Below are 12275 nucleotides of genomic sequence, written 5' to 3' on the forward strand. Positions count from 1 at the left end.
GCGGGCGCCGCCGGGGGACTCGGCGCCGGCGCGGGAGCCACCGGAGCCGCCGCCGGAGCCGTCGTCGCCATTTTGCGAAGAGAGGGAGGAGAGGGGGCTGCGCCTACAATAATTGGCTAAGCTGGACGCCTGTCACGCAGGGCTAGCTCCCATTGGGGAAGGGCGTGCCCTGCAAGTCCCGCCTCGCATCCGCTGGCCAACCCGGGGAAAGGCATAGAGAAACGAGTTCTCTGATTGGAAGACGCTCATTCAGGACCGGGGAGCTTTTCAATTGGACGCTCACTACTCCGTCATTGGCCGACGAGGCTTCCTGCTACTGTCTGTCAGCGCTTAGAGGCCAGTCTATTGGTTGCGGCGCTTGTGTTGCCGCCCCCGCGCGGTTCTTAGGCGCGGGCGGGGAGGGCGCTGGCCCTTACAGTGCGGAGCCGCGGAGGGTGGCGTGGGGCGGGGTCGGGCCGGGCCTCCTCGACGTCCGGCGGGCGCCCGTGTTGCTGGGCCTGGGGCTCTCGCTGGCCGGGCCCTTCCCTGCATGTGCGCCTGGCTCCCGCCTGGGCGCGCTGAACACCTGGGCTGTTGTGGCCAGCACCTTGGGGGTGTGTTAGCTGCTTGGTTGTGCGCACACCAGGCTGTGCTGGGCAGGTGTGGTTGTAAAACAACTGTTTCCTTGTGATGACCGGTAGGGATAATGGATTCCTGCCTGGCAGAGTGGCAGAGCCTTGGTCAGGCTGCCCAGAGAGGTTGTGGAGTCTCAGAGAGGTTGTGGAGTCTCCTCTGGAGAGCTTCCTGACCYGCCTGGATGCCRCCTTGTGCTCTGTGTGTCCCTGCTGGAGCAGGAGGTTGGACTAGGTGATCTCCAGAGGTCCCTTCCAGSCTCAGCCCTTCTGTGAATCCYKTGGCACCTGGTTTTCCCKCGCTAGGTGTGAAAGGCTCCTGCTTGCAGCCATTATATCAAAAATTACAGCGGTGTAATAATATTCCTCAGTCTTGCATCCTAGTCCAAAAGTTTTTTCTTACAAAATTATTTTTGAAGATTCTTAAGGATCAAAACAATTTTAAGTTTTTCTTTTTTTTTTTTTGGTGGTGATCTTTAGTTGTTCTTTTTTGCCAAGTATACTGTTCATACGTTAAATCACTGATTTATCCAGAAGTCTTACATCCTGATAGCCCATTTAGACCAGTAAATCTACATCAGGAAGAAATTATGTCAGTTCTTTGCAACCACTTTGTCAGTTAGGTGGCTGCTTGAATAGCAGAATATTTCAGGGTMGTTGTTTCCAGATACAACAAGGAAAAGAGCTGTGCTGATTGCATGAAGTGCTGGGTGGTTTTTGCCCTTTTTCTCTGGACTTCTGAGCTGCAGTTTCTTAGATCYGGGTTAATGGTTAAAGCCCTTATAACACTGGGAGGTGTTTGGTGAGGACAGGAGCCTTTTGGAGCTCGTGAGGGGTTTTTCAGCAGTTCCTGTGCTTGCTGAAGGCCGTGTGAGCAGGTACAGGGAGCAGCTCGGTGGGATGAGTCTGTTCTGCCCCTGTGCCGGTGCTTTGCTGCTCTTCCGTGAGCAGGGTGCCCACTGAAGCTASGAGGAGAGTTTATGCCCTGATGTTGGGAACACGTGGAGCCTTTATCTTGGTAAGAACACTTGCTGGTCTGTATGACAATAYAGGCTGAGGCTCCTGTTCTTAAGCTTCCAGCCCACAGCCTTCATTTCTTGTGGGTGTGCCTGGGTTTTAAGGTTGCACATAAGACCTAAAATGCTCCTGGAGCTTTGATGTGTCATTGGGAAGTCTAACGTGTAGGGTGTGTATTAGAGAGTGGCTCTTTGAGCCTGCTTTCCTTTGCATCAGCCTGGCATTTATGCTTAATTGGCATAGCTGCTGATTCAGGTGAAGCAAACGGGACTCTTAAGACCTGACCATTATGCCCTTGTGCTCCAGCCTTTAAAACTGGTTGGCTTGGTTGGGAGCAGTGCTTGTGCTTTGAAGCTGGGACAGCCTTCCTTAATGTGTTGATGTCAAGCTGCTAAACTCTAGGCCAAGGTGAGAGTGTAGTGAGTAAGGACAGATGGTTCAGATCTCAGAAGTCAGAGATCAGCAATCAGGTCACACAAAGCCYGGTTTGTACAGTGAGTGTTTAAATCTTTTTGTCAAATGGTAGGAAAATCAACTGTGCTGCTCGTAGGAGCTACGGTGTCCAAGGTACAAACCTGTTTTTACTTGTGTGACTGGAGGAAAATAGAGACCTTYGTAACTAATTTCCCTAATAAATGTTTCAGCTTATTAATAGTATTTTGTTTTAGATGGACGYTTACTGTGACATGTAACATGTAACTGTGACATGTGACATGACACTGTCACTGCTGCTTGTTATTGAAAGCTTAATGTCCGTCTCTGAAGTGTTTAGATGAGTGTTTAGATATTGCAGTAAAATCTATCTGTGCGAAAGAGGGATGGAAGAGGCATTTTCACATTAGCATAGACACCACAGGTACAATTTACAATTCTTGCTGCATGGTTTCCCTCCCTCTTGTTTTGACAGTGAATATGACGACCTTTTATCTCTGCTTTTGTGTTTCCTGTGTGAATGGGTTGTTGTTATTGCATATGCTGTCACATCAGCTGCATTTTCACAGGTAGTGTATAATCTCCTGATCAGGAGCTGTCCCCTCATCTTGCTTATATTACTGGAAGCAGCATCATCTGTAGCACAAAGCAAAACACTTCCTGTAGTACGTGCAAAGTAAAATATTTACACGTTTTATCTGTTGTTTCAGGAAGCAGTTTTATTTGGCTAGGTTCATGGGATTAGGTCTGGTGGGTTTTATCCCATTMGTATAACAATTTTCTACTGTGCTCTCTAAGATATTCTTACAGTTACTGCTGCCAAGAAAAGATCAGTTGCTGAGCTTCCTCTATGCAGTGTATAATCCTATTTATTTAGAAGCAAATGAATGTCAGGCGTCACTTTGTGAGTCGCTTTGGGTTCCTTGCTTGGCAGTCCGTGTCTCCAGCCTTCCTTGTACYCTTCTTCGCTTTCTTTCGTACCAGGTTGGGACCACTTTTGTAATCTCTCGSTTATCTCTGTTTTACAGGGGCTTTTTTGGGGGCCTACCTTCAGTGCAGAGCTTTCTATGGTGTAGACACAGGCAGTGGGTTCTGTTGTTTTCTATTAAAACTATAATATTCCCTTATTTAATCAGAATGGAATGTCTTAGATACTCGTCCACTTCCCCTGCATTTGGGATTGCTGCTAGATGAAAGACAGTTTTTGGCAGCAGTGCAATCTCAGCATAATGAGATATTATAACTTATGATTTATCTCCATGCTAGCAAGAAGAATTGGAGCACTTTTGCACAATGTTTATGAGGCTACTTTCATTGTGAGGGAAATGGTGCTGGTGTCTGGGACTTACAGAAGCAGCACTAGGGAGAAAACCCAAATAACCACCCAAATAAATGAGGCACAGTGCGAATTGCCTGCCACGGGGATATGCATAGACATATAGCCTCTCTAAAGCCAGCCTGGAGATGAAAGTATCATGGTGAAGGTGCTCCAGACTCATGCTTTGAGCATGGCCAAGTTGCTGTGTAGAAATGCAGAAGTTCCAGCTAAAAATAAAGGCAGCTTCACAGAAGTAAAAAGTTCAGAAAAGTGGCAGAGACTGGTGTGCTCAAGCAGTCGGACTCAGGCCAACAGGTACTCGAGCAGTCAGAGCTTTATCCTCGCTGAAGAGGATGAGGAAGAGAGATACAGCCTGAGCCAGCGATGGATGTTGTGTGGCAGGGGACCCAAGCCCCAGCAAACAGCACATGGTACGAAATAATTGTCTCTGACAAGTGTTGAAAATGTAAAGCTGTAGACAAGTCCCAATATGATTTATTTAGCTGTTAGGATTCTCTTACGTACCAGTCCTGGTGCTCCCTGTGATGCGCTGGGGTTCGTATCAGGACGATCTGTTTCACATTTGTAACTATGGCGCTGTGGCTGAGCCCCTAAACGCCCTGGTAGAATTAGTACTGTGTGAAAAAGCCCCGCGTTGGGTGATTTTGGAAGCGTTTCAGTCGCTTTCGGCCCCTGGCCGAGGCCACGCACGCGCTCGGCTGCCAGACCGGGCCCGCGGAAGCGTTTCCCGCTCCCCGCGCCTTCCCGCCGTGCGGCCGCGGGCGCCGAGCGCTGGCGGGGCCGCGAGGGGGCAGCCTGCGAGCGCCCTGGCGGCGGCCCCGAGCCCCGGACACCCGCTCCCAACCTCCGGCGGAGCCGCCACGCAGCCTCCGGCCTGTCCTGGCTCCCCAGGCCGGGCTGAGGTTGTCGCCAATCGATTCTGTTCYCCTCGTAGTTAAATTGGTCACAAATGCAATGCACCTCCTTTGTCATCACTTAATGCACACTAATAGGTAGCTTACTGCTTATTTTGAAGCAAGTGTCCTGGGTAGGAGCATGWACAGAGTGTCTTTTTCACCTTATTTATTATGGGTGTTTCCATGACATGCCAGTTTGCCACGCAGAGCTGTGTGTAGGGGTGCAGGCCTGAGCTCTGCTGAACACCCCCTGTTCTGCTGAAATGGAACAAAGACTGTTTTCAGCCTTTGTAAACCAACCTGCCAGCATCTATCAGGATGTTCCTGTAACTTGATGATCTCTGATTGTGACCGCTGGCCTTTGGCTCAAATCATGCTCAGAGTCAGGTTGCAGGCGAGAGGATTTTGCCTATCAGTAGCCACAGGCAGAATAAAGAAAACTGGTGCGTATTTTCTTTACCCATAATCTTCTTTTCATAAAATTCATGTTTTTTTCATGGAACTTTACTTTGCACTGTGCTGAGTAGCCTGGYACTCTTTGCCATTTAATTTCACCAGAGCCCTCATAGGCTTAAAGCTAAGAACGTAACAGCTTTGCTGGGTCATGAGCATGTTCAGCACCTCACAGGATCAAACTCGATACTCCATCGTACCTCGTGCAGAGAGCAAAGAAGAAAACCCAAAGAAGAAAACCCAAATGCGGCTCCTGGTGCTTCTCTTCTCCCGGATGGCTTGGGGCAGAGGCGCTGCTGCCCGCTCAGCGTGGAAGGAAGCCTGACAGTTCTGCCAACTTGCTGCCCCTGGACCCAACTCCAGAGTGGGACTGGGTCCCTGAACACCTGCTGGCATACAAGTGAAAAGAGATGCCACTGATGGCTGTGCGAGTCCGTGTGCAGGCTTGTCTGGGATATTAGGAACTTGTAATTCTCCTAACAGCTAATGCATCAATATACTRTTGGTGGGAGAGCACCACTTCTCACAGCCCTGGGTTCTTACAGGGTTATTTTACAGCTTTACTTCTTACTTGCAAGTGCATTTGAGCCCAGACAAAACTTACCCCTGAGCCTGGCAGCCTTGAGCTGGACCTCCGGGACTGGTGCTGTTACGTGAACACGCACAACATCTGCTTTGGTGTGTTGAGGTGGAGTCTGCTTGCACAGGTGGAGTAACTAGACTGGAAAATACATATGTCACTTGATGGTRCAGAGAAGCCTGCCTAGAGTTAGAATGGCAGAAGTTTTGTGGCTTCTAAGGATTATCTAGAATATCCTGCTGGAGTTTGACAGTGCTGTAGGTCTCCTTCCAGCTCTGTGTTCCTTTGTTTCCCTATAAAGCAGCTGTGCTGTGATGCCTTAGATGAACAGAGCAGGAAGCAGGGAGGAGATAACTGCCTATAGAAATGGGAGTTGAAAAGGAATGGATATATTAAAAGATGGGGGACAATTCTCTGTAGGAACATGGCAGGCTTGAGTACTCATCTGTGTCACTGACAGGTTTGGATGGTATCAGCAAGTCATCCACATACCTGAAGTAGTGACAGAGATGTGCTTTGGGGAGCATTTTAACTCTTCCTAGCTGCTTTCTTGGGAAAGTTACCAAACATTTATGTAGCCTCTTTTCCACATCTGTAAAATGTGGCTAATGATAGTCTGCTGACTAGGTCTGTATGTATGTACGGATGACCAGCTGAGGAAGGACCTTACTCTCGGAGGAAGCAGCTTGGAGAGGAAGCTGAGGAGTCCATTTCCTCACCCAGCAATGGAGAGGGATGGTAACGGCCTCTGAACCTTCTTCCTATGGAAAAAATGTAAGTAGCTTTTTCACTGAGCTGAGCTCATGCTCAACTCCCTCCGTTTCACTACTGTAAGCTTCCCATGAAACCTGAGGCTCATCTTGGGGCCATACCCAAGTGGTCAAATTTTATCTCAGTCGCTGCCTCTGGAGTCTTGTATTGGCTGGATGTGGCCTTCAAAAATGTGCCTAACATCTAAGCTCAGAGGCGTGGGTGAAATATTGAGCATTTGAATATCTCTGAGTCTTTCTAAATCAGAGTCAAGTATGGGAATAGCAGCAGTTTCTTTGCAGAAAAACTATGATGATAATTATAACCAAAGTGTATTAGAAGCTCAGATATTCTGTCCTGTGTTGAGTACTCTAGATAAATACAGTGAAAGAAGCTTCTCTGCATGTCTTCTGCAAAGCATTTTCTCAGCCCTTCAGTCTGTAACCTTTCAGCAAACTTTTGATTCACTCCTGAGGAGAAAAGCATTGAATTCTGGTACTGTTTGCTGTTTCTCAGTTTGAAATCAACCAGTAGAACCCCAAAGGGTTTCTTGAACAGCTGAGTGTTAAACACAGTTAGGAACAAAGATCCATTGAAAGCACATTCAGATTTAAGCTCTGTGGCTTGCTTTTCATTTCTTTGAATCAGCATTGGGAGTAATTACCGTGGTCAGTCTGGCCTTTTATTTGTTCGAGGGCTTATTCATGTAAACAATCAATTTCTAGGAGGCCTAGCTGCTTTCTGGAGATATTCATCACTTTTGTTTAATCTTTTCTAAAGATTCTGAAAGTTAAAGAATTTTGTTCTAAAATGCCTAAAACACATTAAATAGCATTTTATTGGAAGCRGGACTTTGTGATTTTAAAGGGCAGTTGCAAGGAACACGCTTTGGCAACAGAATTTGGATCGTAGTACCTTAAGGGTTCAGTAGCCTTCTGGAGTTGGGAATGTGAGTCCTTGGCAGCCTGGATGATTTGCTCAGATGGAGCTATAGAGATGTAAGGTGTATATTGTTCCAAAGAGCTTCCATTCCAGATAGAAATGAAGAAGAATTAGTGGTTATGGCTAGGCTTACCTGTGCCTTTAGATGACAGGAGGGAGAAACCTAAAAGCGGTTTTTAGCAGCCTCTGGGCATTAAAACTGTTGAGGCACCTGCAGTTACACCCGTCTGCTGTTCTGAGCCCTGAGCTCTATTTCTCTGGTATAAGGTTCATGCTGCAGTATTGCCACCATGCCCGTCAACTGGCTCTGTTGCAAGCCTTGTAATTGGTGCATTGTGAGATTTTTTTGTTTGTCGTTGTTAAAAGCAAGACATTGGAGTCCACAGTAATTGAGAATATCATCTTTCAGAGCTTTTAAAATTATGCTCTTAATTCTTACTGTTACAGAATAACATTCTGGTTTATCTGAACACTATAAAACAAAGGATTATTGACAAGGTGCAAAAGATTTCACACACTGGTGTTGATTTTTAAAATGATTTTAGGAGCTTTAGTTAGGATATCTGAGTAGTAAAAGCTGGTAGCAATATTTCCTTGAGAGGAAAATAGCAGCTAACAGAAACTTAGATTTGCAGTTAGACCCCTGCCTGGCAATTACACTGCAGTGCAGACCTACGCAAACTAACAGAGATGTGAGAAACTGGACGTTGTCTTAGTGCAGCGCCATCCATGCACTAATGCAGCATTTTCAATGGGACTACTTAGTTCTTGATTCTCTGTTTTTATATAACTTTTCCCCAGACTCTTAATTTGGGTGCTCTTTTGAAGCCTGTTTGCTGGTAGAGGCTCTCAATGCTGCCCTGTTTCGTGTGAGGAGTGTTGGGGGAGTGTCCCTCCAACTGGAACCTGCAGTTCAGTGCCGTGTTCCTGGTGAGGAGCTTGGGCAAAGAAAACACGGCTGTCTGCGTCGATAGGGACTTGGAACATAGTCCAGTATTTAACAGGGTTTGCTAAAGGTGTCGTTGAGTCATTATCATCTTTATTCAGCAGGAGAACTTGAGCTGTATTTCCTGTGTCCTAGTAAGCCTTTCCTAAGACATAATTCTGTCGGTTCATAAAAGTAGCAATTTGAGTGTATCTTGTTGCTCAACACATTTGTTGGCTGAACTGTAGTGACAAGAGTCATACTATGCAAACAAAGCAGCACTTCAATCACTTGTTCTAAGTGCTTAGTCCAACTCCGCTGCCATATAAGAAGATCTTGGTTTTGGCTAAAATTTTGGAAAGGCTCAGGAAAGCTCAGTTGGGATGAAGACTTTGGATTCTCCTGGCTTTTAATCAAATGCAAACAGAGCTTCCAATAATGTTTGTAATAATGCCTCGAGTGGAATTTGGCTGTTTTGTAGCCCATCAGAAGAAGTTGTCCTTGACAAAAGCAGTATTTTGAAATATCTGCTCTAAAGCACTGGAGCCAGGTTGCTATTTAATTTGGCAAAATACCTTCCCAGGAACAAGATGGAGAATTGAAGCCGAGCCAAAATAAGCTCTAACAGATGCTCAGGCTAGAAAGCACTAGACTGAATGGCTAAAAACTGGAAGTGTGGAGCAAGAAAAGGGCAGGGCAGCTTTCTGGTGCTGGATGTGACTCGCTGTGTGGTTCAGCTGCATCCCTTGTGTCTGGGTCTGCCAGCTGGAGGACATCTCGTCTGTCTGCCACCCCACTTGAGGTCCTGGGCTTGCCCCAGCTCTTGCTGTGAGCCCTGCTCTGGTTCACCACGGCTGCTCCCTCGGAAAGCTGCGGAGCAGGCGCTGGGGCTGCCGGCCAGGCTGCGCTGTGGTGGCAACTCTCGGGCTCAGGAGCTTCCACCGTGGCCTCCAAGTTGCGCTTTCCATAACACGCAGATGCCTGAGCTTGCAGGAAATAAACGTGCGGGTGCTAGCGAGATTAGAGTTGCTAAAGCTGCGTCTCTGGGATGGCTCAGGCTGCTCGGGTGTGCTGCCTTTCCTTCCCCTTTGCTGCTTCCTTCTGGCCTGTACCTGTGCTCATAACACTCCTAGCTGTCGCGCCTAGCGAGGAAATGAAAAGCTCTCTTGGAAGAGCTTTGCCTAAACTGCTTCTGTGAAACCTCTGTCCCTGCYACTGTGCAAATAGCACAGTAAGACTGACGCTCCTTTGCCTAAACTCTGCATGGCTGGATCCAAGGAGCAGGATCTGAGGATCTCATTCCACGACTTTAGCTCCTGTCCTATGAATTCTAAGATCATGGGGGAGAATAGTGTGTGGGAGGAAGATGGGTCATTTCACAACAGCATTTTTTTTTTTTGACTTAAAAATTTTCAGCACTTGCTCTCAAAGCGTAGTGCTCAGATATCATACCACAAATCCAGGTGTCATTGCTGGCCAGGGAATATTGTTGTGAAGGGAAGATGTCTTAGGAATTGAATACTGACTCAAATACCTACCAAATATGTGGTAACACAGCACTGCTGTGGGACAAGAGTGGGACTTAAAAAGTAGTCCAACCTCAGGAGAAGGCAGAGCCAGGCAAGCTCTTTTTCCAGGGCTTTCTGGGGTTCAGCATGGGCAGGTCTTGAGCAAGATCTCAGCACTGTGGACAGCCTGTTCATCCAGCTAGAACAGCTGTTGGGGGCATCTGAGCTCCGATTCCCTTATTGCTCCAAACCTTGTGAGGTCTGGCAGGATAAATGGTTTTCTCTGTCTATGTTTAAGGAAGCATTAGCGGTTTGTGGTAAAGARCTGGAGTGTTGGCGTCAGCTGTGAGTTAATGCAACCATAGCAACGTGCTATAGGATGCAGCCGTTGGTACAATATGTATCACGAGTTGCTCAGCCTCTGTGAAGGGGGAGTCGATCTCTAATTGACCTGGCTTCAAGTAACTCCTCCAAGCTGGGCTGTCCTCTGGCTCCACGGGTGCTGTCTGTGCCCTGTACGTGTGTTCCCTTGAAGAGGGGCTTGGATTTCTTGGTGTTCTCAGACCTTGCACAGATAAGCAACTGGCAACTGAAAAGCACTTGCATCCAAGGACTGCCTTGGATGGATGCTTATCCTGGGATCTGTGATCCTTGGTTTGGTTGCTGGTGAGGGCAGGGCATTGAATTAGGAGTGCAATGGTTGCTTTGCTGTTGCAGGTCCCAGCGAGACAGCATGTGCTAACTGAAGTCTTGTAGGAAACAAAGTCAATTTGTTCCTCAGTTAAAAAGAAAATACTAACAAACGTGCCTTTAAGCATTTGTTTCAGATCATATTTATGCAATTTATGGCTGCCGTAGAGATTTCCTGCTGAGGGTTAGTTATTGTGTTTTGACAAGATGTTTTAGGGCAATAAGGACTTTGGTGCACTAGCTTGAAGGTGGTCCAGCTAGTAAAAAAAAAATGTCAACTGCTTTTGATCCAAGACTTGCCCTCTSTATGAAAACTAGTTGGGCTTGAGAATCTTCAAATCAGTAGTTTTCAATTATCCTGTCCCAATATAGTGTCTTTGGCTTTGTTTTTTTGTAAAGCCTAGCCTGACTTTTCAGAGTCTTTAAAATGTTATTCAGAAGGGTGCAGCTGGTTTCTRTGTAGAACTGCAAGAGCATTTTCATGAAAAGTAGTTGTGCCTTAGCCTGGTTGTGTGAATAGAATATCAGGGCAAGTCATCTGGTGCCACAGAGTGGAATAAATCAAGTTTTTTTTTTAAATGGCTTTGTGCTGCTTCCTCTGTTTAGCTCCAGCTGACACATCCTGTTTTGCTGATGGATTTTAGTGGCATTTCTGTCCTGCAGAGATCAATTAAGGAGTTCACCTTCCTTTATTTTGCAGGTRAGTAGCCTCACACACTGGAACTTCAGGTCACTGTTGAGGTACAGCAGGAAAGAAATGAAGATTAGGCATCAACTCTCCATTTCTCTGTGCRTGTGACTGAATCTAACTAGATAAAAGTTGATGACTTTATATTACAGTTGTACTGAGGACCTTGTTTGAAGCAAATGGGCCACTCTGGGATTTTTCCACGTGTGTATCAGCAAGTAAATAGGAACTCTTGTGCTCTTTAGTTTGGATTTGCAGGCAGCATTCCTGTCTCCATAAAGCACACTCACAATTCCTCTTGTTGCAAAGAACGGGAAGATCMTGTGCCCCATGGAGGTGCCTTTCCAAAGGAGGGGGGAAATTTTAGATAAACCACCAAAGCTAATATGAAATAACAAATTCTTCTGGATGTCATTGTTTCCACTTTCAAATTAAGGGATGCAGCCTGAGGATTGGCTCTACAAACATCTGAAGAATTGAATAGATCCACCCTCAATCCAAACATCTCTGGGTGGTTCTCCTGTGCTCGGAGGGAGAAAACCAATCCCAGGATCACACTCCCCAGTCTGTTATGCAACCTGAGCGTGCAGATATTCAGAACACTTCCCATTGGTGATATTGATATTTTMAACTCTCTGAAGAGTCTGTACAAGAACGTTTTTGCCTCCACTTCGAACTCTGGCTGCCTTCTCTGTATACCAAGGGAGGGCAAAATGTAGTAGCTTCTGAGCTCTTTCTTAAAGCAGTCTTTGAAAACCGTAGTGTGTGGCCTTGCTAAATGCTAACAAGAAAGAATTCTTGCAGCAGAKCCTAGCCAGATGTCATAATGAGGTACAACAACTGGATGCAACCTTGTTCCCACCCAATGATCCTGAGGACCTGAGAAGCTTGAGCTGCAGCATATAAGGAACCTTATAAGTTGTGCTTCCTGTCTGCAAGGCCAAGCTGCTTATCCACATATATGATTTAAGTTTAACTGTACCAGGAGCTGGTAGGAATATGTAGACAGGTCTTGCAAGTATCACCACGTGTTTAAGATCACCAGTCAGCTCAATAGCCCCCAGTTTTTCAGATGCTGCTTGATACTAATAAAAAACAAAACTCGATATTTACAGCAGGAAGCACAGCTGTGCAAGGTATTTCAACAGCAAGAAAAGGAAGCTGTGAAAGGAATGTGCAAGTCTAAGGTGTTGGTGTGCCTTGATGTAGCTGGAAAACCTAGCCTGGTTACTTGGTAATTCTTGCTGTTCCTGAGAATTTTGCCTGTCAAATCACTTGTGTATGTGTTTAGGRCCCTGTAAAGAATTACCTTGATGATCCTGCGACAGTCTTAGCCAGCTGTGTATTTCCTTCAGTCTAAATCTTATGCTGTCTTGTGCTGGATAATTTTTCCCTTCATTCAAATCCTGGTCACAGAAGATGGTTCTGTTCCTAGTGGAGGTAA

General features: G+C 46.4%; 1 protein-coding gene across 1 annotated transcript in view; it reads right to left on the reverse strand.

Moving 5' to 3' along the window:
• Window positions 1–4371, reverse strand: part of EIF3F (eukaryotic translation initiation factor 3 subunit F) — an 8878-nt gene extending 4507 nt beyond the window's left edge. The window contains exon 1 of the mRNA XM_026044528.1: window positions 3904–4371. Coding sequence (XP_025900313.1) covers window positions 3904–4371 — 468 coding nt within the window. The remainder of the gene's footprint in view (window positions 1–3903) is intronic.
• Between the last annotated feature and the right edge of the window lie 7904 nt (window positions 4372–12275).

Source organism: Nothoprocta perdicaria, unplaced genomic scaffold, assembly GCF_003342845.1.
Source record: "Nothoprocta perdicaria isolate Ctin4 unplaced genomic scaffold, notPer1 scaffold_105, whole genome shotgun sequence".
Taxonomy (NCBI): domain Eukaryota; kingdom Metazoa; phylum Chordata; class Aves; order Tinamiformes; family Tinamidae; genus Nothoprocta; species Nothoprocta perdicaria.